This window comes from Pan paniscus, chromosome 2 (assembly GCF_029289425.2).
Source record: "Pan paniscus chromosome 2, NHGRI_mPanPan1-v2.0_pri, whole genome shotgun sequence".
NCBI classification, from domain to species: domain Eukaryota; kingdom Metazoa; phylum Chordata; class Mammalia; order Primates; family Hominidae; genus Pan; species Pan paniscus.
This window is the reverse complement of record NC_085926.1, coordinates 23,905,151-23,930,190: the sequence shown is the minus strand read 5'-3', so window position 1 is coordinate 23,930,190 and position 25,040 is coordinate 23,905,151. Positions and strand designations below refer to the sequence as shown.

General features: G+C 43.2%; 1 protein-coding gene across 1 annotated transcript in view; it reads right to left on the bottom strand.

Annotated features, from left to right (window-relative positions):
- The window catches only part of NR1D2 (nuclear receptor subfamily 1 group D member 2), a 35,030-nt gene extending 11,072 nt beyond the window's left edge, over nucleotides 1-23,958 (bottom strand). Inside the window, exons 1-7 of the mRNA XM_034955973.3 lie at nucleotides 23,829-23,958; nucleotides 14,631-14,897; nucleotides 13,316-13,404; nucleotides 9,635-9,779; nucleotides 6,836-7,464; nucleotides 4,270-4,455; nucleotides 1,553-1,763 (exon numbers count right to left, since the gene is read on the bottom strand). Of these exons, the coding sequence (XP_034811864.1) occupies nucleotides 1,553-1,763; nucleotides 4,270-4,455; nucleotides 6,836-7,464; nucleotides 9,635-9,779; nucleotides 13,316-13,404; nucleotides 14,631-14,897; nucleotides 23,829-23,844 (1,543 nt within the window). The 5' untranslated portion in view covers nucleotides 23,845-23,958. The remainder of the gene's footprint in view (nucleotides 1-1,552; nucleotides 1,764-4,269; nucleotides 4,456-6,835; nucleotides 7,465-9,634; nucleotides 9,780-13,315; nucleotides 13,405-14,630; nucleotides 14,898-23,828) is intronic.
- Between the last annotated feature and the right edge of the window lie 1,082 nt (nucleotides 23,959-25,040).

Sequence of the window (25,040 nt, the reverse complement as noted above, 5' to 3'; positions counted from 1 at the left end):
GATTAATCTGATGTCAACTCAAACCAATACTAATTACTTATCAAGAGATTCTGCAAATGATAGGTAAAATGCAAGAGGCATTATAAATTAGCTATAAAACAGATATCCCTTATTGACATATTCCTTTCATACTACTCCCACGTCATATACACATTTTTAGTTATCCAGGTAGAGCTGGTCAGAAAAGGTAGCCAAATTATGTTACCAAATGGCATGTCTTTATTCCACTGAGGTACAGGTCCTTAAAATTACACAAATAACTTTTTTTTTTTTTTTTTTTTTTTTTTAACACGGAGTCTCGCTCTGTCACCCAAGCTGGAATGCAAGCTGGTGTGATCTCGGCTCACGGCCACCTCTGCCTCCCAGGTTCAAGCAATTCTCCTGCTTCAGCCTCCTGAGTAGCTGGGACTACAGGCACGTGCCACCATGCCCGGCTAATTTTTGTATTTTTAGTAGAGAAGGGGGTTTCACCATGTTGGCCAGGCTGGTCTCAAATTCCTGACCTCAGGTGATCCACCCACCTCAGCCTCCCAAAGTGCTGGGATTACAGGCGTGCACCCCTGGCGCCTGGCCAAGAACTTGTTCTCTTTCAAGAGCTACTAATTTATGGTTTAGCTACATAATCAGAGGCCGTAACTTATAACTCTCACAATGCCTAGCACAGTGCCCTTTACACAGTAGGAAGCAAATGGGAAACAAAGTCATAACCAAATACTAAAAAATTCCCAAATGCTATAAAATAAAATGATGCCTAAAAAATAGCTGGCACTTACTTAGACATACCAAGGAAAGTACCTCAATTTCCATTTGTTATTGGGAGTAACAATCTCTGCCTTAATGGGTACTGTCAGAAATAACTGTAATATTAATGCAAGATGGCAGGGGCATTGGGAAACATCATAAATGACTCATATAAATAAACATTAAAAACTCAAAAATCTTGCTCACTCATTCAAACAGTGACTGAGTAGCTCTTCTATGCCAGACACCACACTAGGCTCACATGGTACAACCCCTTCCTTTGACAGGATGAGGAAGGAATCCAAGACCCAAAAGAGTAAAGTTACTTACCCAAGTTACCCACATAATTCAATGGCAGAACTAGACTAAAGCCTACAACTAATTCACATTTCTCTGCAACAAACCATACTAATACCTCTTGATACTTTTAATGTTTTCAAGTAACCCACATTGTATTTGAATGGAAACTGAAATTCATATTACAACTACCTACCTGGAGATACACAATGTTCTAACAAATTCATGAAATAAAGATTTAGACTCATAGAAAAATTATGAACAAAAAGCTAAAGACTAACAGTGGTAAACACAAGGCCTAGATGTAAGTATTACTTTATTCCTATAGTACTTTGACATATATTGTTATAACGAAAAAATTAGTTACACAAAAATAACAGGGTCATACAATTTAGCATCTTCCTTAAGGCCTTATTCCCTCTATGTAACTTTCTGGAACCCTGTTAACTGCCATCTTCTCCCCAGTTGGTCACTATATGCTAGGTGTGGCACAACTGTGAACCAGCTTGCTTACCTGCAGATACCAGGACAACAGCTGTAAACAAACTCATCTCTTCATCACTAAGTTGGAGGGCATTTAGCTTCTCACTAAATTCAAACATAGAGTTTAACAGATCCCCTGCTCCCATTGAGTGTAAATCATCCACACTATATTTCTTTCCACTTAAAAAGGTGACAGTACGTTCCTTTGCATCAAATAATGATGCAAACCGTACCATTAAAACCTGGAAAAAGAAAAAGAAATGTATTTGGAGAAGTCTAACAGCAATAATAAAAAAAAAACTTAGTATTCAAGTCAGTTATGAATCATCCCACATATAAAAGAAAGTTATAAAAGAAAAACAGGGTATACTTTTACTCAAAATCACTCTATTCTATTCTATTCTATATTCTATATTCTATATTCTATTCTATTTTTGAGATGGAGTTTCGTTCTTGTGGCCCGAGCTGGAGTGCAATGGCATGATCTTGGCTCACTGCAACCTCCGCCTCCCGGGTTCAAGCAATTCTCCTGCCTCGGCCTCCCAAGTAGCTGGGATTACAGGTGTGAGCCACCACGCCAGGCGATTTTATTTTTTGAGATGGAGTTTTCTTCTTGTCACCCAGGCTGGAGTGCAGTGGCACGATCTCAGCTCACTGCAACCTCTGCCTCCTGGGTTCAAGCGATTCTCCTGCCTCAGCCTCCCAACTAGCTGGGATTACAGGCACACGCCACCACGCCCAGCTAATTTTGTTTTTAGTAGAGATGGGGTTTCACCATGTTGACCAGGCTGGTCTCAAACTCGTGACCTTAGGTGATCCACCCATCTCAGCCTCCCAAAGTGCTGGAATTACAGGCATGAGCCACAGCGCCCAGCCTATTTATTTATTTATTTATTGAGACAGGGTCTTGCTCTGTTGCCCAGGCCGGAGGTGCAATCACAGCTCACTGCAACCTGAACCTCCCCGGCTCAAGTGATCCTTTCCACCTCAGCCTCCTGAATAGCTGAGAATACAAATACATACCACCACACCCAGCTAATTTTTGTATTTTTTGTAGAGACAGGGTTTCACCATGTTGCCTAGGCTGGTCTCGAACTCCTGGACTCAAGTGATCGGCCTGCCTCGGCCTCCCAAAGTGCTGGGATTACAAGCATGAGCCACTGCACCCGGTCCCAAAACCACTTTCTTAAGACAGATTCTCTACCAAAGCAATAAATACTCCAAGAAGAACATCAAAAGAAATTCTAGCCACTGATGGCAAAGATACTCTGCCACTCTATTAACAAAGATTCTGAAATGCAATATAAAATTAGAGCAAGAAATAGTGCCAGTAAATTTAAAACTGGGCCCTGGCCAAAGGCATTAAAGAAACTCTTTAGGCTGCCAAGTATAACACATGGCCTCTATGCCTTAAGTAAAAAGAGCAAAATTCCAATGCAGCAACACTTTGAAACATCAACACATCAAATGCAGCCAAGGCAAAGGAAGCAGATGAAGTCTAACTGAACTGCTTCAAGAAACCAACACCCAAAGAGACTATCCACAAAGAAAGCTATCACAGTAAGTGTTCTAAGCACCATGTTATAATTGACATCCAAGTTAAATCGGTTAACAATTATATTACTTAGTTATCTCACTCCCTCCGTTATAATAAATCCAGGGAGAAGTGAAAATACAGCCCTGGCTCACTTCTTCCATCCATAAAAGGTTCAAAGATTTGGCCCACCAAACATCAACTTCCTCTCACCACCCCAATCTCAGAGTTGTCCTTAATTAGGTCCCAAGGCATCTCACACCTTGGCAGCAAAAGGGATGCCCTGGGGCAGACAGAAGGTGAAAGACACCTAACTAAGGACCAGGAGAGGCACATCTGTTAAGTTATACAGTAGAGACTACCCCAAGCCCAGGCAGGATACAGTGTTGCAAGAGAAGCGGGACAGAAAAGTAGCCAAGGATCCTGAAGCAAGGTGAAACCAGGAAGAGCTAAGGTGGCACATAAGAAATGTCTGATATATCCCCAAAATATTCTACAGTCTCTCAAAAAACAAAATCACATTCTATTTGCCCTTCTTATTCTGTATCGAATACAGTAAATGCTAGGCTAGGCTTTCAGGAGGTGTCTAACACTGCAGAAACTTGTTAAGTCCACATCTAAAAGCAATATTAGAACTTAGGAGTTCATATGCTGTAGATACAGAATACCTGTATTTCAAATCCTAAATAATAAGTAAAAAATATATATATAATCCTAAACAATTCTGGATTTACCAAGTCTCCCAAGTCTGTTCCCAAAATCCTGAGATGATGATTATTTTGTTGATAGTTTCAGACTCTGGACTATAAATACTGACTTAGAAAAGAATGAAAACATCTGCCGGGCACAGTGGCTCAGACCTGTAATCCCAGCACTTTAGGAGGCCAAAGTGGGCAGATCGCTTTGAGCTCAGGAGTTTGAGACCAGCCTGGGCCACAAGGCAAAACCCTGTTTCTACAAAAAACAAAAACAAAAAAAATTAGCCGGGCATGGTGGCTCACACCTGTAGTCCCAGCTACTCAGGAGGCTGAAGCTGGAGGATGCTTGAACCCAGGAAGCAGAGGTTGCAGTGAGCTATGATCGTGCTGCTGCACTCCAGCCTGGGTGACAGAGCAAGATTCTGTCTCAAAAAAAAAAAAAAGAATTAAAACATCCATGAAAATAAAATACTACATGCCCTGCCTGCATCAATATTCAGGATAAATAAAACCTACCTCAAAAGTCCCAGCCTTTAAAAGGTTGACCTGGTCATGCTGAGAGAGATCTCTGAACCCAGGAATACGCTTTGCAAATTCCACCACTTCTTTCACTGCTGGAGTGAAGCTCATCGAAAATTCTTCCCAGATTTCATGTCCTGATTTATGAGGATCCACATATGGAGACTTACTCATTGGACAAACCTAGTATACATAAAACGGAAAAACTCTTAAATACTAAGAGGTGGTAAAGAAATGTCAAAAGCAGCATCTCAATTATCAGAAACCCCAACATGAATTTAACCCCCAAAACACAAGTAAAATCTACTGAGATATTAGCACTTCATCCATTTGCTGCCCACCATACTGTAGAAAGCCTCTTGGCAACCTAATATAAATAGCAATTAACTTATCATAAAAAAAAGCCTAAGCAAAAATATCATCTATAACAAGCTATTTCAAACACCTGTTGCACAGGTTTAAGAGTTTATTTTGTAACACTGCTGCCACCTTATGCTAGTATATGGTGTTTTATAATTTTGCAAACAAATTCAATTGTTTGATTCTCAATCTATTATTCATGGCAGATTATAATTTCCATTTCTTAGGTGGAGAAATGAGACTCTGAGAGGTTTAGTGATTTGTCCAACACAGCCGGAAGTCACAAGTCTAGGCCCAAATTCATATTTAGTTAATATTTCAAAACTCCTTTATTTCTAAATAGGTAGAATTACAATGTTGTAATTTCCAAGAGGAAAAAACAGCAAGGTGCCTCATTTTGTTGAAAAGGTCACTCACTGCCTGGCCGGGCGCAGTGGCTCACGCCTGTAATCCCAGCACTTTGGGAGGCCGAGGCAGGCGGATCACAAGGTCAGGAGTTCGAGACTAGCCTGGCCAACATGGTGAAACCCCGTCTCTACCAACAATTAAAAAAATTAACCAGACGTGGTGGCTCGCGCCTGTAGTCCCAGCTACTCAGGAGGCTGAGGCAGAAGAATCACTTGAACCGGGAGGCGGAGGTTGCAGTGAGCCGAGATCATACCACTGCACTCCAGCCTGGGTGACAGAGTGAGACTCCATCTCAAAAAGAAAAAGAAAAAAGAAAAAAAAAGTCACTGCCCATTTATTTCAAAAACAATGCTGTGATCACTGACTTCTACTTGTTCAATCAGGAAACAAGGACTGCAGATACAGGTGCGTCTTTTAAATGAGGACTGCGTGAGGGAAAATAGGAAGCCAAGAAGTTATTAAAAAAAAAAAAACAAAACACCAAAAAGATGATGAAACACACCTGTATATTCTATTAGTAAAATCAGCCTTTAAATTTTCACTAAATCCATACAAAATCTAGGAATGGGATGATTACAAAACCATAGAGAATATCATGAAATCAGAACCAAAATGCCTACAGATTTTTCCTTCATTAAGGCAGCCACTTGGCCAGGCGTGGTGACTCATGCCTGTAATCCCAGCACTTTGGGAGGCCGAGGTGGGTGAATCACTTGAGGCCAGGAATTCAAGACCAGCCCGGCCAACATGGTGAAACCTGTCTCTACTGAAAATACAAAAATTAGCCAGGCATGGTGACGCACGCCTGTAATCCCAACTACTTGGGAGGCTGAGGCATGAGAATTGCTTGAACCCAAGAGGTGGAGGTTGCAATGAGCTGAGGTCGCGCCACCGCACTCCATCCTGGGCAACAGAGCAAGAATGTCTCAAAAAAAAACAACAAAAAAGCAACGACTTAGCCTAACATAAGGTCCACAGAATCAAATAACTCCAAGTGACAACAAAAATTTTAATGAAGATTGAGGTAGAGTCAACTATTTTGAAAATGAAAAAGACGACTTTAATTACCTGTCAGTAGAAAATACCAAGCACTATCAAAGGACCACATGGTTTAAACTGGAAATGGTGTGGTACTGCTGTTTTTGGTGAAATTTTGGCTGAATATGAACACTGTACTTTGATGTAGAATGTCGTATTTGATGGAAAAATTAAAAAGCTTGAATGATATGACCAATATTAAGTCATCTCATAAGATGAAGTCTGAGAAAATCCTTAGAAATTAGCCTATGAAATTAAAATACTCCTAAATTTATCAAACAATAAAACATCTATGTTCTATATCCAAAGACCTTCTTGCATAATAATGGTTAAAAAAAAAAAAAAAACCTCTTTCTATAGAAATCAAAGAATTTCTAACTATGGCAAGCGAAAAGTTCAGCCCTTTGAGAAAATCCCAAAGCTAGTAAGGTACTAATTAACCAGAATGCTTAAATTTTCAAAGCGATTTCCAAGAATTAAAGGACCAATTCTGCATGAATCATATTTTACATAAAATCCTAATCCCAATCTCAGATCAATCAAATCACATGCTTGTACCTAGCTGGGTGTGAAATTAGGTCATTCATCAGATGATGTTTATTAAAATTATTTGACCTAAAATACTGTACAAAATTAAGTCTGTAAATTTCTTAGGTTTCCTGACACCATCTCCCCAAGTTAGCATATCTCCCGAATAAAAGAAAATTGTCAAAGCTTTCCCTGATACAGTGTAAGCAAAAAATCAATTTCACTATACCAGATGCATTCTTCCTCCAGTGTTGCACAGGTAACTATTCTTGTTCTCATTCTGAGAAAATCCATCTATCGGAACTCTATCACATACTCTTTGAGTATAAGCATTGGAGAAGTTCATACAATGTCCATTTGCAATACAAATAGCATGACCATTTGGGTAATGCATTATGTTCCTCCCTTTGAACTGTCCATTGAGATGCTGCTGGGTCTCACTACAGGGAAAATGGCTGCTAAGCCCATTGCCGCAATGATCATGATTTAAATTATATTGCTCCATGTTCTTGGGAATCCGTTCTCCTCTCTGGGGCTGCATGCTCTCAGCTGAGTTTTCTTGCTGCTCTTGATTATACATAAAGGTATCCTTGTGAGCTCTGGTCACCATGCCAATCACTTCTTCCTTTGCAAAATCAGAAGATGGAGGAGAAGAGCTTTTGATGTTTTCTTGCTCCAGTTGGGGCTTGGGTCGCAGCTGTTCCTGGGCTGGCAAGGCTGTCTGTTCATGATGTTCTACTAATGTGTCATTTTGCAAGTGACCACTGAACTGGCTGTTCATCATGGTCTTCATTGCACTTTGCATTTCAATTAGCATCCTCTGTTTTTCACGCTTAGGAATACGACCAAACCGAACAGCTATTGAAGAAAAAGATATTTAACGTCTATATTCTAAATAAGACCTGTTTTGTATAAAAGAATAACACAAAATTATCCAACAGTTATGGCCTCTAGTCATACATATAAAGAATGAGTCTACATGTCTCTGGTCCACATTTTTCTAAACTTGCTGGTCTTGATGCACCAAAGGAAGTAGGAGAGGGAGAGAAAATTTTCTGTTTTCCCCCAAAACAAAGTTAAGGACATCTACCTCCTAGGTATTTTATAAGCAAAGTCTAAGAAAAGAAATAGGAAATTCGGATGGGTGCAGTAGCTCATGCCTGTAATCACAGCACTTTGGGAGGCTGAGGCAGGTGGACGACCTGAGGTCAGGAATTCGAAACCAGACTAGCCAATATGGTGAAACCCCGTCTCTACTAAAAATACAAAAACTAGCCAGGTGTGATGGCGGGCGCCTGTAGTCCCAGCTATTCTGGAGACTGAGGCAGGAGAATCACTTGAACCCAGGAGGCAGAGGTTGCAGTGCGTCGAGATGGTGCCAATGCACTCCAGCCTAGGTGACAGAGCAATACTCCATCTTAAAAAAAAAAAAAAAAAAAAAAAGAAAGAAAGAAAGAAAAAGAAAAAAGAAATATGAAATTAGCTAATGAAAACCAGTTTGAAGCAGACCAGTATTACTACACGGCTCCTTACTAACAAAGCTGAGGACTGTTCCCAGCAAGGCATGTGTGATTCAGCTACACACATCCATTACCATTAATGGAATCTGGTAGGTAAAATCATTCCCTGAACACCTGGCCCTTGTCAATTCATTTTTGTAACTTTGCTCTCAAGATCTAACTATGAAATTATCTGCGGTCTTCTTTTCCAGCCTCTTTAAAAAAAAAAAATCCTTAAAAAAAAATTCCACAATCAGTAGAAATGCACTTACTGAAAAATAAACTTGGTAGATTTTAATTAAAACCAGTGAAATAAGTAAAAATGAGATAAGTCATCCTCTATTCTTTTAGAAGCTAGTCTTAGAAGGTGTCTTGTCTCCAATAATCCTATCCATGAGAGAAAGAAAAGCTTCTTTCACAGTCTAGTATTTACACAGAGATAATAAAAATTCAGTATACTTGCCCAGAAAGCCTCGTTAATCTAATTGTAGCCTCTAACATTATTGCTACCAAAAACAAACAACTTAATCATGTTTGATACTTTATCTCTACTCCTCCCTTCACAAATGATTGTCAGTTTTATTCTTTCAGGGCAATCACAATATCCATCGACTATTTTTATAGCATTAGTACTTTTAGCACTATAAAAAAAATTTCAGGGAATTGAAAAAACAAAACAACAATTGCTGAAATCTGTTACTCAAAAAACTCCTGGCCACGCCTGATGGCTCACACCTGTAATCCCAGCACTTTGGGAGGCCGAGGCAGGTGGATCACTTGAGGTCAAGAGTTCGAGACCAGCCTGGTCAACATGGTGAAACCCCCGTCTCTACTAAAAATACAAAAATTAGCCAGGTGTGGTGGCGGGCACCTGTAATCCCAGCTACTCAGGAAGCTGAGGCAGGAGAATCACTTGAACCTGGGAGATAGAGGCTACATTGAGATAGAGTGTCACCGTGTCACCCAGGTTAGAGTGCAGTGGCACGATCTCAACTCAGTGCAACCTCCACCTCCTGGGTTCACGCTATTCTCCTGCCTTAGCCTCCCGAGTAACTGGGATTACAGGTGCATGCCACCACGCTCAGCTAATTTTTTTTTTGCATTTTTAGTAGATATGGGGTTTCACCATGGCTGGTCTGGAACTCCTGACCTAAAGTGACCCACACACCTCAGCCTCCCAAAGTGTTGAGATTACAGGCGTGAGCCACCATGCCCAGCCATATAAAAAATGTTTTTAAACTCCATTCGTTTTAGGAAAAAATAAAAAGTAATCAAATTGCACAGAAAAAAATGGCTCTTTTTAGAAGAAGCAACAACAACAGAAGTTTAGCCAAAAACTGTTTCTGGGATGATAATGCTAAAATATGACTTTAATCAATTTGGTGTCCTGTAAAGCATGAAAATATGTTTTCTGCTTCACCTTAAATACAAGAGGGTCCTTGGTAACCGGTTTATAGCTCTGGTTCATGATGAGGAATACAAGCCAAGCTCCATACACTTTAGGAACACTCTTTAAACTGGGAACATACCATCTCTTGACATTCCAACAGACAGACACTTTTTGAAGCGACATTGCTGACATCTGTTCCTATTCATTCTCATTATAGAACAGTTTTCATTCTTCAGGCACTTCTTGTACTGGATGTTTTGTTGAATACTTCTCCGAAAGAAACCCTAAGAACAAAGGAAGATTTACTTACCCATTTAAAAACACCCAAATGAACTTCTTATAAACACTGCTCCCATACCTATCTAGTATATATGACGAACTATAGTCCCAGTATATGACTCACTATCTGGGAAACACTATGTCTTAGGACAGAGGGAAATACAATGTTGACACACACAATTTAATTTCGATTCTTATTGGTATGAGTAAGCACCTAACACCTACTAACCAAACAAAATTCTTCTTCCCTTCAGAGATTCTTTGTCCTTACCCAAAACACCCCTTGCAACAACCACACTACCCTGTTACCAGACCCGGCCTGCAGTCACATTTTCCATCTCATACTTTTATTCACTACAAATTCCAAAACTCTTGAAGTATGAATGACTGATTCTTTTTTTTTTTTTTGAGATAGGATCTCGTTCTGTTGCCCAGGCTAGAGTGCAGTGGCATGATCACAGCTCACTGCAGCCCTGACCTCCCTGGCTCAATCAATTCTCCAACCACAGCCTCACAAACAGCTGGGACTACAGGCATGCGCCACCACACCCAGCTAATTTTTGTATTTTTTGTAGAAATGAGGTTTTGCCATGTTGCCTAGGCTGGTCTTGAACTCCAGGGCTCAAGTGATCTGCCAGCCTTGGCCTCCCGAAGTGTTAGACTTACAGGGCATAAGCCACCACCACTCCGGACCTGATTTTTTGTTTGTTTGTTTGTTTGCTTTCTTGAGACAGACTCTTGCTCTGTAGCCCAGGCTGGAGTGCAGTGGTGCGATCTCAGCTCACTGCAACCTCCACCTCCCAGATTCAAGGGATTCTCCTGCCTCAGCCTCCCCAGTAGCTGGGATTACAGGCACATGCCACCATGCCTGGCTAATTTTTTGTATTTTTAGTAGAGACAGGGTTTCACCATGTTGGCCAGGCTGGTTTTGAACTCCTGACCTCAACTGATCCGCCCACCTTGGCCTCCCAAAGTGCTAGGATTACAGGCACGAGCCACCGTGCCCAGGCTTTTTTTTTTTTTTTTTTTAAAGAGACAGGGTCTTGCTCTGTCACCCAGGCTGGAGTACAATGACATAATAATAGCTCACCGCAACTTCGAACTCCCGGGCTCAAGCAATCCTCCTGCCTCAGCCTCCCAAGAGCTGGGACTACAGACATGTGCTACCACATCCAGCTTTTTTATTTTTTGTAGAGGTGGGGTCTCCCTATGTTGCCCAGGTGGGTCTCACACTCCACCTCAAGCAATCCTGCAGCTTCGGCCTCCCAAAGAGCTAGAATTACAGGCCTGAGCCACTGCACCCAGCCTAAATGACTACTTCTTAAAAAGCTGACTGAGAAATATGTTTGATAGCTATAATCCCCTCACTAGATTGTGGATTACATTAACAGAAGTTGGTCTTTCCAGGATCATTACCTGCTGACAATGGCAAGGCCTACTTATACATGACAGAAGTCACTGACTACGTGCCAGCAACAGGTAAGTGTTACACCACACACCAACAGAGTAGCTAACTATCCAAGGAAAGACAGTTCCCAACTAGATGGCTACAAACAGCTGCCTTTACTCCACACACAAACAATTCCAGTACATGTTCTGTGATAGGTGTCCAAAGAGCTCCAGCTTCATGGTACCAGGGAGGACAGAAAACTCAAGAATGCAATTACCGAAATTATTTTAAACTGCATTTTCCTTTTATATGACAACTAAACACATTTCCCGAATCTATACTAAGTAGTCATGGGACACAACATTTTTATATTTTATTATTGTGATACTATACACTTGACTTAGATACTACAAGAGCTGAACTAGACATTTTAAGAGTACTGCACAGATGTGTATTTATCAAGAATATGCAATCAGCTCATTCAGTTTGTGCTTTTATTTTCTAGCTATAAAGTAAGAATAATGCCTGCCCCAATATTACTTCACTTTTTTTTTTTTTTTTTTTGAGACGGAATCTGGCTCTGTCGCCCAGGCTGGAGTGCAGTGGTGCAATCTCGGCTCACTGCCAAGCTCCGCCTCCCGGGTTCACGCCATTCTCCTGCCTCAGCCTCCCAAGTAGCTGGGACTACAGGCGCCCACCACTATGCCCGGCTAATTTTTTTTTTTTTTTTTGTATTTTTAGTAGAGACAGGGTTTCACTATGTTAGCCAGGATGGTCTTGATCTCCTGACCTCGTGATCCGCCCGCCTCGGCCTCCCAAAGTGCTGGGATTACAGGCGTGAGCCACCGCGCCCGGCCTATTACTTCACATTTTTGTTAAAAAAAAAAGATATATAGAGAAGGAGAATCTTTTTTAAACAATGAAAAAAATGCTACATCTATAAAAAATACTGACTTGTCTTACAAAGTTACCCAGCCATTAAAAGTTAGCAAACTTGGCAGGGCGCGTGGCTCACGCCTGTAATCCCAGCACTTTGGGAAGCCAAGGTGGGCAGATCACCTGAGGTTAGGAGTTCAAGACCAGCCTGGCCAATGTGATGAAATCCCAAATCTACTAAAAATACAAAAATTAGCCTGGAGTGGTGGCGTGTGCCTGTAATCCCAGCTACTCGGGAGGCTGAGACAGGAGAATCGTTTGAACCCAGGAGGCAGAGGTTGCAGTGAACCAAGATCACACCACTGCACTTCAGCCTGGGAAATAAGAGCAAAACTCCATCTCAAAAAAAAGAACTGGCAAACTTGCAATTCATTCAGAGCCACACTAGAAAATATTTCCTCTCCCATCATGTATATTCATTATCTTGTTTACCCATCATATCTCGCCAAACTAGATTCTTGCTTGTGGCCTCAAGTCAGAGAACAGCAAGAACATGTGTCTTCATCACGTTAATTTTTGATACTCAGGAGAAAAGACTGTGCCAAGTTTTTTAAAAAGAGAGAAAGATTCCCCGTATATAGGTAGGGAGGTAGAGACCATCTCACTTGGAATTATTTGACCAATACTCTAATAGCAATAACTAGAAAATAGTCAACTAAACTTACAAATAAACTAGCTTTCCCAAGGGCTCAACTTATATTCAGGATTATTTTACTCACTTGGCATTATTTCTTAAGATACCACATTTTTTTCAAGTATGTAGCAATTATTCCCAGCTCCCAGCACCTGACGTGTCATTAAGTCAAAGTATATGATGAGATCCTAATTCAAAGTTTGGTTTAAACTAAGTTCCAACAAGGCAGAAGTAGTGCCTTGTCTGTTTTGTTCCTTGTTATTTCACTACCACCTAGAACTGTGCTTGACACATTAATGAATGAGCATTTGGTGCACTTGGTTTAACACAATAAGTATGTTTAATTGAGATAGCAAATTTACTTTGTTCAAAATCTTAAAGAAAAAAGAAATACTTTCACTGAATTAAGAATATTATTCAAAACAAGTTATGCGTATACACTACATAAAATGCTTAAAACTTAAAAAGAGCAGCTGACTTCTCACCGTCTCTCAGACTATCAATTGCACAAATGGGTAAATCTAAACCCAACTTCTTAAATCCCAGAATCAGTAGCTTAAAGAAACAAAAGCATGCTTTACCTTACAGCCTTCGCAAGCATGAACTCCATAGTGGAATCCTGACGCCACATCCCCACAGACTTTACACAGTAGAACCATGCCACTAAATTCTAGGACACAAAAGGACATGAAGTAAAAAGTAGGAGGAAACACCGAGTCTGTTTTCTTTCCAATTAGATATTTTATTTCATTCAACTTGTAAGAGCTTTTAAAAGATACGCATCTACTTTCATAATGTAAAAGAAAAATATTTTCAAATCAAAAGTAATCACAATCATAATTTTCTTACGGTTTTTTTTTGTTTGTTTGTTTGTTTTTAAAGATAGTCTCCCTCTGTCGCCCAGGCTGGAACGCAGTGGCGTGATCTCGGCTCATTGCAACCTCCACACTTCCCAGGTTCAAGTGATTCTCATGCCTCAGCCTCCCAAGTAGCTGGGACTACTATAGGCATGCACCACCACACCCAGCTAATTTTTGTATTTTTAGTAGAGATGGGGTTTTGCCATGTTGCCCAGGCTGGTCTTGAACTCCTAGACTCCGCCCCACTCAGCCTCCAAAAATGTTGGGATTACAGGTGTGAGCCACCACACCCAGCCATAATTTTCTTTTAAATACAACTTATGGCACTGACAAAAATACCTCACTGACCCAGATTTTTCCTTTCCTGATTTTAGAATTACACTGAAATTTTGTAAATTTATTTTTTTTCCAGACCTGTCAGCAGGAAATAAGAAATTTTGTAAATTTAGAGTTACTTTATACCAGATATGCAACCAGAACTAAGAAAACAATTCTCTGGATAACAATTAAGAATTCAGACAGAGAAGTCAATCAATAAAAGGTGGAAAGGGATGTCTCTCCACAGGCAGCTGTGTCAATTTACTTCACCTACAGAGGCCAGATAGGTCCAAATCCCCCTACTCATTTGGTTATCCCAATCCAACATTTCCTAATCCCAAATATTCCCAAATCCAGTTTCACTAACGTAACCCCTTCCCACAATAAGCAAGTACTCTGTTCTAGAAACAAGACTTAGTTCTAGTAGTTCAGAAGAAAAGTAACTGTGAAATGTAGTAAAAGAGGGTACCCTAGAGTGACCAGGGTCAGGTAGAGTACATAATCACATGTCTTGCTCTGAGGCAAGAATTAATGACAGCCCCTAGGTTATAACTTCTATCATCATCACTGATTTCTTTCCTAACTACTGATGTATGATTACCCAGCAAGGAGTGAAAACTGTACCCAGAAACATAATGGCCCCCTAAATGAAAAGCTGATAAAATAAGCCCCATTTGCAATTAATGGCAGCAATCTTTAGAAAACTAAAGTAACTTACTTGTCACACCACTATGACTTTTTGTCATCCCAGGTGCACTCGATTTGCTTGTTTTCATAGAACAATCTATTCGATCATTCTTCAAGATGCCTTCAATATTGGAGAGATCACCATTCTTGGGATTACCATTGGTATCAGAATTAGAACTATTTGGAGAGGATGGAACAGAAGAGGAGGAGGACTGGAAACTATTCTCGGAACCCTCACTGTGACAAGAGGCAGGGCTTGAGGCTGAGCTGGAAGAACTGATATAGGCAATCACACCTCCTAGAAAATAGGAGGAAAATCACATAATTAGATACAAGATAATACGTATTTTTTATTTTTGCAAATCTCAACAGTAAAGCCATTAACTTTAGAAACAGGATACTGATATGAAATGTTTGCTTACACCAAAAGCAAAAAGTAAAGTATTTCCTTATTTCCCATTATTCGTCCTGCTTCCGCAAAGTTCAAAGCACATGTAACTCCCACTGATTTAAAAAGGGAGATAGGCCCGGCACACTGGCTCATGCCTGTAATCATAGTACTTTGGGGGCTGAGGTGGGAGGATTGTCGCTTGAGCCTAGGAATTTGAGACCAGCCTGGGCAACATAAGGTAATGCTGTTTCTACAAAAAAATTTAAAAACTTGCTGCATGTGGTTTGCACCCAGCACCTCTAGTAGTGCCAGCTATTCAGAAGGCTAAAGCGAGAGGATCACTTGAGCCCAGGAGTTCAAGGCTGTAGTGAGCCATGATCATGCTGCTGCACTCTAGCCTGGAGACAGAGCAGGACCCCATCTCAAAGAAAGAAAAACTTAAGTGAGAAGGATTTCACTGGCTTGGATATTCTGAGCACATGCAGACCCTCACACCTAAAGCTTTTCATTTTCCAATATTTTCCTAAAAGGACTAAAAAATACTCCTAAGTAACTTCATTGCTTAAACAAACTGGCCATGAAGAAATCTGGTTCTGGTCTCTTCTTTGCCTCCTGTTACACTGTTATCTGACACAATCCTAGAAACAACGAATTTATCATTTGCCTCCCCCAACACTTGGCTAAAAGCACAGGTTAATCCAGAACAGATGTAACATTTAGAATGATAGATAAGGTAAATTATCTAAAAACAGGGATCCTTTCATAGCCCTTGCTCCCACACCTTTCTGTTTTGGTGTTCCCAGAAGACATATGTGGCTATCCACTAACCAATCCCCAGTTCAGTACTCTCCCTTCTCTACCCCATTCTGCCATTCATCTCTAAGCAGCTCTTAAGAAATCCAGACTCAATACTTGTTCTTCTGACTCGCTCTTTATAGGTATTAAAGATGCTAGAAGAATGCATGCTATACCAGAAAAACAGTAAGGCTGAAGCTAATTCCCTCTACACAGAGCTATTTTCAAAATGTGATTCGCAATTTTATATAACCGCCACAACCCTTCTGAAAACTGGCCTTGATTTTTTTTTTTTTTTTTTTTTTTGAGACGGAGTCTCACTCTGTCACCCAGGCTGGAGTGCAGTGTCACAATCTCGACTTACAGCAACCTCCACCTCCTGGGTCCAAGCAATTTTCCTGTCTCAGCCTCCTGAATAGCTGGGACTACAGTCACATGCCACCACCCCCAGCCAATTTTTTTATTTTTTTTTTTAGTAGAGATGGGGTTTCACCATGTTGGTCAGACTGGTCTCGAACTCCTGACCTCAGGTGATCCACCCACCTTGGCCTCCCAGTGCTGGGATTACAGGCGTGAGCCACCGCACCCGGCCTATCAATCATTTTTAAACAAAAATCCACAAAGCAAAATGCTGAGGCCAAAACAATCCCAAAAAGACAGACATTTCCGTCTTTAGGCAAGAAAAAAAAAAACAGGCAGAGAAATTTAGAGTCACTTTTAGTCTGTCATGTAGTAGATATCAGATGTGTTTTTAAGCACCAATTATATATATTGAGGCTAAGAAACAAACCCTCTGAGGAGGAAAGCACAACCACAACTCTCAAGGGGTTTGAGTGCAACCCAGAAGGGAAGATAAAACAGGTGCCTACTATGCCAAGAAACACACAATGTTTTTCATCAGACATGATTTTTTTTTTTGAGATGGAGTCTCGCTCTGTTGTCCAGGCTGGAGTGCAGTGGCACAACCTGAGCTCACTGCAACCTCTGCCTCCCGGGTTCACGCGATTCTCCTCCTTCAGCCTCCTGAATAGCTGGGACTACAGGCGCCCGCCACCACGCCTGGTTAATTTTTGTTTTTGGTTTTTGTGTTTTTTTTTAGTAGAGACAGGGTTTCACCATGTTGCCCAGGCTGGTCACGAACTTCCGACCTCAGATGATCCGCCCGCCTCCACCTCCCAAAGTGCTGAGATTACAGGTGTGAGCCACCGTCCCCAGCCCAGACACAAATTTAACATACATAAATTCAACTATATGCACTTGATTTTTAAGACAAAAATATCACTAATGTAGACAATTCCATCCACTGTTTTAGTCATGAAGCCTATGCCTGGAATCGATCATGAGGTGAGAGGTGCAAATCTGCTCTTCCCAGTTAAACCCACTGTCCATATGCTCTCTTGCTATGTGCATCTCACCTTAATTAATCCTGCAATTAATATTTTTCCTGCAATGTGGTCCCTAATTACAAACCAACCATCTCAAAGTGTGGGCCCTGGACTAGGGGCATCAGTATCACCCAGAATCTGTTAGAAATGCAAATTATCAGGCTCCGCTCCAGATCTACTGGATCAGAAACTTTAATAAGCCCTCTTGGTGATTCTGATGCACATCCAAGTTTGAAGAACACTGCCACAAGCCAACTACTTCATCTGTGCTCCCTGGAAGACAAAGTGACCAAGGTAGTTTTCATCTACCATTCATTCTAAAATCTAAAAACTCCAAAACTACAAACACAAGAAGAAAGATTCCCAACTTCGAGTTTATTTTCATCACCCAGAGAAATTATGTAAAATACATATCCTCAAAACTAGCTGGTGCTTTTTCAGAATACATGTTTCCAAGGCCCTGCCCAGACGAGAACACATCCTCAGGAACGTGCAATTTTAACAAGCTCTCCAAGCAATTATTTGCACACTGAAGTTTCAAAATGGCTACAATCAGTGAATTCAAACACAAATTGGCCCATAGTTTTAAAGATTGATGTTTTCATCGATACAACCGCCAGAATATCATTAATGCCCTGTGAATCCAAAGAGAAACCAACTTAACCTAGAAACCCAGCCAGTGTCAGGTTACTGGATAAAACCATTGTGCTGTCTTTATATAACTTTAGAGATCTTAAGTCCACATTAAAAATTCCAGGTATTAGCACACTGCTACTTTTTCACAGATGTCTCCACTCACAATAGGACACTTTACAAAGACAAATATTCTTAGTCCTCAATGAAATTCCAAAGGAAGATCTCACAGCTATTTGTCTTCTCTAAAATAGTGTCTTAAGTACTAAATTCACATCTAACATCTCAGGAAAATAAAAGATAAGAAAGTGATGTTTTTCCTTGGAAGTAAGACTTCCCTAGGGCCCCCATTTTCAGTCATTTATGTTCACAAGATCTGCTGACTACCTTAGCTAAGAAATAAACTTTTAGAAATTAGAGCTGGCCGGGCACAGTGGCTCACGCCTGTAACCTCAGCACTTTGGGAGGCCGAGGCAGGCGGATCACCTGAGGTCAGAAGTTAGAGACCAGCCTGACCAACATGGAGAAACCCCATCTCTACTAAAAATACAAAATTAGCCAGGTGTGGTGGCGCATGCCTGTAATCCCAGCTCCTCAGGAGGCTGAGACAGGAGAATCACTTGAACCCAGGAGGCGGAGGTTGCGGTCAGCCGAGATGGCACCATTGCACTCCAGCCTGGGCAACAAGAGTGAAAACTCCATCTCAAAAAAAAAAAAAAAAAGAAAGAAAAAGAAAAGAAATTAGAGCTATGCAGATGGCTTAAAAATTGGTTGCAAGCACTGATGGGGCAATGGACTGTATCATAATTAATTAACCAAAAAACAATTTCCTTTGCAAAAGCTTCAATATCCAACCTAAAAGAAACTACTGGGCTATTATCAATCCAGCGAAGATCCAATTCCTGTCTTAAGAAAACAAGCATCTGTGCCAGACACCAGAAAATCAAAGAAGACCCATCTAGAAGTAGCTGCATTCTCCTAGCAAGACCTTCAATATTGATTTAGTTGTCTTGGCATCTATTCTTGCTACTAGACACCCATCTATGAACCTGACTGATAGCAACCCAAATGGGTTAAATTTTAATTTCTTAGAAGAAAAGGAGTACATCTAGTAGTTCCTCACCTAATGAAGAAAGGAAAGTGAAACTACAAGTCACCAAGTACCTACTGGATGTCAGGAATAAAATGACACAATTTCATCCTCACAAGAACTCTGTGAATTAACTTTCATCAAATCATTTTTGTAAACAAGGAGCTCAGAGAGGATAAGTCAGGCACTAAGTGGCAGGCCAGAGTTTAAAGTCAAGGTTGTCCAATTCCAGAGTACAAACTTATTTGGTGAGAAGACCTGAGCAAGCAAGTCACTTTCAATCTTTCTAAACCTGAGTCGTCTTCTATAAAATTGGAATATCTGCCACTTATTACAAGACTGAAATGAAATGGCGTTCATAAGGATTATTAAAGTGCTTTTTTCATACACTGTTTTTGATGATAAAGTAAGAGTAAAAATCCCCAAACCAGCAAGTCCCAACACCTCCAAGAAACAGGCAGCATGTACCTCTTTGAAACCCTGAGCTAAAATTAGCTGAAGCAGTCTTCTCTATTTTCAGTTGAAAGGGACCCTGGACCTGGGCCAGGTTCCCAGGCTAGGGCTTACCCAGTGGTCAACTTCAGACAAGCCTTAAGTCAATATCCAATTTTGTACTGCTAGGAAGCACTGATATTCCTGCATATATTGGGGTCTTCTTACCCATTTTCTACACTTGTCCATCATCAAAACCCTCACACTTCCTCTGTCCACCATCCTGGAGATTATGTTTGACTTCAAGTCATGACTGTACTTTTCTGCCTTGTGACTTAGAACAAAACATTTTATCACCAAGAAGCTTTAGTTTCCTCATTTTAAAAGTGTTATAAATAATTTCTACTCAAAGGGTGGTAGAGTAGATCTAACTGAAGCACTAAAATTCCAATTGTGTCCTAGGTGTCAGGGCTCCAGAGAACAGCATGGTCCTTTCTCTAAAATGCCTTATAGGCCAACTGGGGAAACACCTATGTTATTAGGAGCAATGTTTCATACAAATGATTGTGACTGCTGAGGATCATACTAAAGAGGGCAGAGATCAATAGGGGCAAACACATCCAAGGTTGCAATATCTAAGTGGGGAATTGAAGACTGTTTAAATCATCAAAAGAGACATTTTTTCAATAGGGTGACACAAAAATAAATGGTGTGTTTTTTGTTTTTTGTTTTTCAGACGGAGTTTCGCTCTGTTACCCAGGATGGAGTGCAATGGTGTGATCTCGACTCACTGCCACCTCCGCCTCCTGGGTTCAAGCGATTCTCCTGCCTCAGTCTCCCAAGTAGCTGGGATTACAGGCACCCGCCACCACACCCGGCTAATTTTTGTATTTTTAGTAGAGACAGGGTTTCACATGTTGGCCAGGCTGGTCTCGAACTCCTGACCTCAGGTGATCTGCCCATCTCAGCCTCCCAGATTGCTAGGATTACAGGCATGAGCCACCATGCCCAGCCAAATCGGTCTTATTTTATAAAATAGACATTATTTTTATCTCCATGTAAATTACTGGAGAAGGGAGGTCAAGGTGTAATCTAATGTCTGGAAATAAGCCAGCATGACTAAAGAGAGGACTGATGAAACTGGGAGGCCCTACAGATGACTATCCTTTTCCACCAGCTATAACCTACATATATCACTGCAAATTGAGTGGGGATCCATACACATGCAGTATCTCCTTCACCCTCAAGAAGACAGGACCACCAAGTTGCGTATAAATCTTCAAATATTATGCAAGCTAAAGTACATTATAGCACAGTAGTTAACAGTTTGTGTTCCCAAGTAAATTTCGTGGATTCAAATTCTGGCTCTACTACTTGCCTGAGTAAGTTATTTAGCTTCAATTTACTTAGCCCCTCATCATTAAGATGGTGGCAACGGCACCTTCCTTCATGGAATTAACATGAGGAACACATGTAAAAGGCCTGGCACAGAGTAAGAAGCTGATGATTATTTTTTTGTCATCATTATACTAGAAGAGTTCCAACAGAATGGTTCAAACCAAAGTAACTAATCCTCCCTACCCATTATTCACCTCATTTTTTAATGTGTGTTAAGGATCCAGTGGTTTCTTTGTAGGTTATTTCCACACTACCTTTTGAATCTCTTAACCCTACTGACCAGTAGAGCAACTTTTCTTCAATTCTTGCTTTTCCTTGCTCCAAGGAAAGATTTCTTTGCTCCACCTCTCCAATTTTTTTCCAAGTCTCTCACTCCACTGTTTTCACTTGTTACTCATGGGGCGAGCAGACATAGAGATGTCATGAAGGACAGTAAGATTACAGGATCACTGGTTGAATGTTTGTCAACTGATACCAAACTACAGGGAAGGGTAGAGGTGTGCCACACAGCACTGAACCTGGCCCCACCTTGGTCAATGTTTACGAAAATTCGAAAGTTAAAAGGCTTTTTTTTTTTTGAGATGGGAGTCTCGCTCTTGTCGCCCAGGCTGGAGTGCAGTAGCGCGACGTCAGCTCACTACAACCTTCACCTCCCAGGTTCAAGCTATTCTGCTGCTCAGCCTCATGAGTAGCTGGGATTACAGGAGCCCACCACCACGCCCGGCTAATTTTTGTCCTTTTAGTAGAGACAGGGTTTCACCATGTTGGCCAGGCTGGTCTCGAACTTCTTACCTCAGGGGATCGGCCCGGCTCAGCCTCCCAAAGTGCTGGGATTACAGGCGTGAGCCACTGTGCCCGGCCAGTTAAAGGCAATTCTTATTAGACCTCCTGCTTACAGATAGATGGCAGAAACTGTAAAAATGGTGGGTAACAGCTTCTAATAGCTTTGAACTTAAGGCCAAATGAACGAGAGAAATTTTAAGAATGGTCATTGTAAATTCCTACACTTCAAGTCATGCAATTATCTGCACAATGAATGAAATCTAACTTCATAATAGTTCACGTGAAAGGTCCTAGTTGACTGCAAGGTTACTGTGAGTCAGAAAAGCAACATGCCAAAAATACTAAGCCTGCCAGGGAATTCATTTGCAACAGGATTCAAGACAAAGAGGGCAACTTGGAACTTGATAATCATCCAACCACTTCCACAAGAGCCTGTTCACTTCTGGGTGCTCCATCCCAAAGGGCAACAAGGATGATGAGTGATCAGAAAAAACAATGCTGGGCAAGGACAAAGAAATGAGAACTGTAAATGGAAGAACTGAAGGGGGAAGGGGATGGTCAACATTCATCCGGAGGAATTTTTATAATGTGTAGCTCCACGAGGCAAGATTTTGATCAGCGAAGTATTGGAAGAGGGCTCAAACCAGAGAAAAACTTCCTAATTGAGCCAGCCCTTATGAGGTTACTAAAGCTATTAGAATTCATGCTAAAGGGTGGGTTAGAAGAGGTTCACCCTGATCACCTCTGAATTCTAACATGTAAAAGTTTAATTCTATGATAAACTCATAAAATTTTAAAAATACCCTCAAAGGCTAAGTAGGCCGATTAGGTAATCAAAACACAATTAAATCCAGATTTTTGTGAGACAACAGGTTAAAAAAAATAAGTAAATTCTAAAAATACGTAAATAAAACACAATTAGAAATTGACTTTATTTTTACTTTTGGTGAAAAGTTCACAATACATTTGTTATCGAGGCAAGATTCTTAGAGGCGCATTACAACTCAAAAAATAAAACAAAAGCTGGCTGTTTCCATAACCTCACTCACTTCAGATCTACCTCATCATTTGGGGCAGACAAAAGGAGGGAAGGGCACCCTGTTGTTCCGTTGCAATGTAACAAAATGTGACAAGAAAAATATTTATAAAGCCAAATTCTCTTGATCAGATTCAGGAAAAGTCAGCGACCCACAGGTTAATTTTTTTTTAATTTAAATGAAGAATGTCCAGTCTTACATATGGTGTTGGAGTCACCTATGATCACCTGAGTCATCCTGACCATACGTGAGCTGCACGCTCAGCTGCGGGTGTGACCCGTTTACTGGAAAACTCCAGCCCGAAGGGATCTGGAAGCAGTTTTTAAGACTGTGTGTGTATGAGACAGGTCGCGTCCTAGAGAAAACGGTTTTTTTTGTAAACAGACGGCATCCTAACAGGGGCGGTGCTACCCAGTCTGCGGGGCGTCGCTCGGGATCGAAGCACCTCAGAGCTCCTTCGAGCGTATCCCTTCGGGAAAGCCCCACGCCTTCCCCGAGGCGCCTCCTCCGGCCTGCAGCACGCCCTCGCCCCGCACTTCCTCCTCGGAATCTGCAAGGTATGCAGCTACCAGCCTCCCCAGGCACCGGTTCGCTCGGTTTGCGCGGGGTCCGCGCCTTGGGGTCACCTCGCGAAAAGAGCGTGCGGCGTCCGGTGCACTGCGGTGTCAGCGCCCGCTTCGGGGACGCCCCGCCGCGGGGTCTCAGCGGGCGCGCACGCGCGGCCTCCTCCGCAGTGTGCAACCCCGCGGGGGAGGAGGGAATCGCGGCGACGTCACTGCCCCGAGGCTTCCAAAGGGGCGGAGCCTCCCGGGAGGCTGCGGCGCTCCCAGCCAGCGCGCGCGCGCGCGCCCCCGCCCCCACGTGTCCCTGCGGCCCCGGGGAATGTGGGTCAGGGAGCCGAGCGGCCTCACGTGTCCCCGCCCGCCGCCGCCGCCTCAGCGCCCATTATGTAATGCCGCGTCACGCGCCCGCCCAGCCAACCGGCGCCCGCGCGCCGCCGAACGTAAACACAGCGCGCACGTGGCTCGCGCGGCCGGGCCATGTGAGGGGGGGGCCGGGTCGGGCGCCGCCAGGCCGCGCTGCGGCTTTGCAGGGAGACAAGAGGGCGGGCGCCGAGCGGCCCGGGGGGCGATGGGAACCGAGCCAGAGGCGGACAAGCGGCGCGCAGCAGCCCACCCCGCCCCACCGGCCATGGGGACACCCCCTGCCGCCGCCCCCCAAAGTGCCCCGCGGGCTCCGAGCGCTCCCTCCGGCCATCCCCCACCCGCCGCAGTCCGGCTCTTACCCGCATTCACCTCCATGGTGCCCTCACAGAGGCGGCCGGGGCCGCCCGCTTCCCGCAGAGGGGGCAGCGCCGCAGCCGCCGCCTCAGCGCCGCGCCGCCCCGGGCTGGAAGCAGCGGTGGTCGCGGGGCCCCCTCATGGGCAGAGCGGGCGGGGCGCCCGGGCCCCAGGCCGTGCAGCGCACAGCAGGCTGCAGCGAGAGAGGGTGGCGGCGGCCGGCGAGCGGCGCTCCTCGCGGGGTCCCTGACAACAAAAGCGGCGGCGCGGCGGCTTCCTGCAGCCAGCGCACCGCGGCGGCGAGGGCGGCTGACGGGGAGGGCAGCCGCGACCATGTGACCCGCGCACACACCCCCTCCCTCCGCCCGCCCTCGGCCGGCCGCTGCGGCGACTCCGCCCCGCCGCTCCCCTCCCTCCCGCCCGCCCGCCCGCCCGCTTCCCGGCTCCCCGGCTCCCCGGCTCCCCGTCTCCCCTTCTCCCCTTCTCTCCTGCGCTTCCCCCTTCTCCCCTTCCTTCTCCTTGCCGAGCCCCTCCTCTTCCTTCGTTTTTCGCCTTCGTGCCGTAAACCTCTTCTCCGTTTCCCTCCGCCGCATATTCCTCCCCTCCTCCTCCTCTTTCCTCTCCTCCCGGCTGCCCTTCCCGCCTCTGGCCGGGAGTCCCCTCCACGCCCTGCTCCCCAGCCCTGCCCCTCAACCTGGTGGCTCTTAGGTCAAAGCGGTGGCTTGGCGCCGAGCAAGGGTGCTTCTCAGGACCCCGGCTGGGCCGGCTGGCTCGGGCTTGCTCAACCCTTGCGCCCCCCACCCCCCCGCTCCCACCCGACCGACCTCCAAACGCTGGTCTCTGAGGGCACAGACCCTTCCTTTTCCCTCTGCACCCTCTAGGTGATTTTATCCAATCTCATAGCTTAAGTAGACCTATGTTCTTGTGATTCCCAGATTTATATTTCAAGCCAAGACCTCTCTTCTAATCTCCAGATTCCTACATCCAGCAGCCCGTTTGATTATGCCGCTTTTTTGCATCTCAGATTTTAGACGGGTGTACGCGTGTGTCCGAACTCAGCTAATGTGCAGTCAAGATCTGGGCGTTTCACCTTGAATGTAAATTTTAGATCAAAAGAAAAAAGCTAGACATAAATTGTATGCGTGCTGAGGTGAATTCTGAGGAAAGTGCATTGATGCCCGCAATTTGAACGCATTACTGAAGTAAGATAGGCTGAT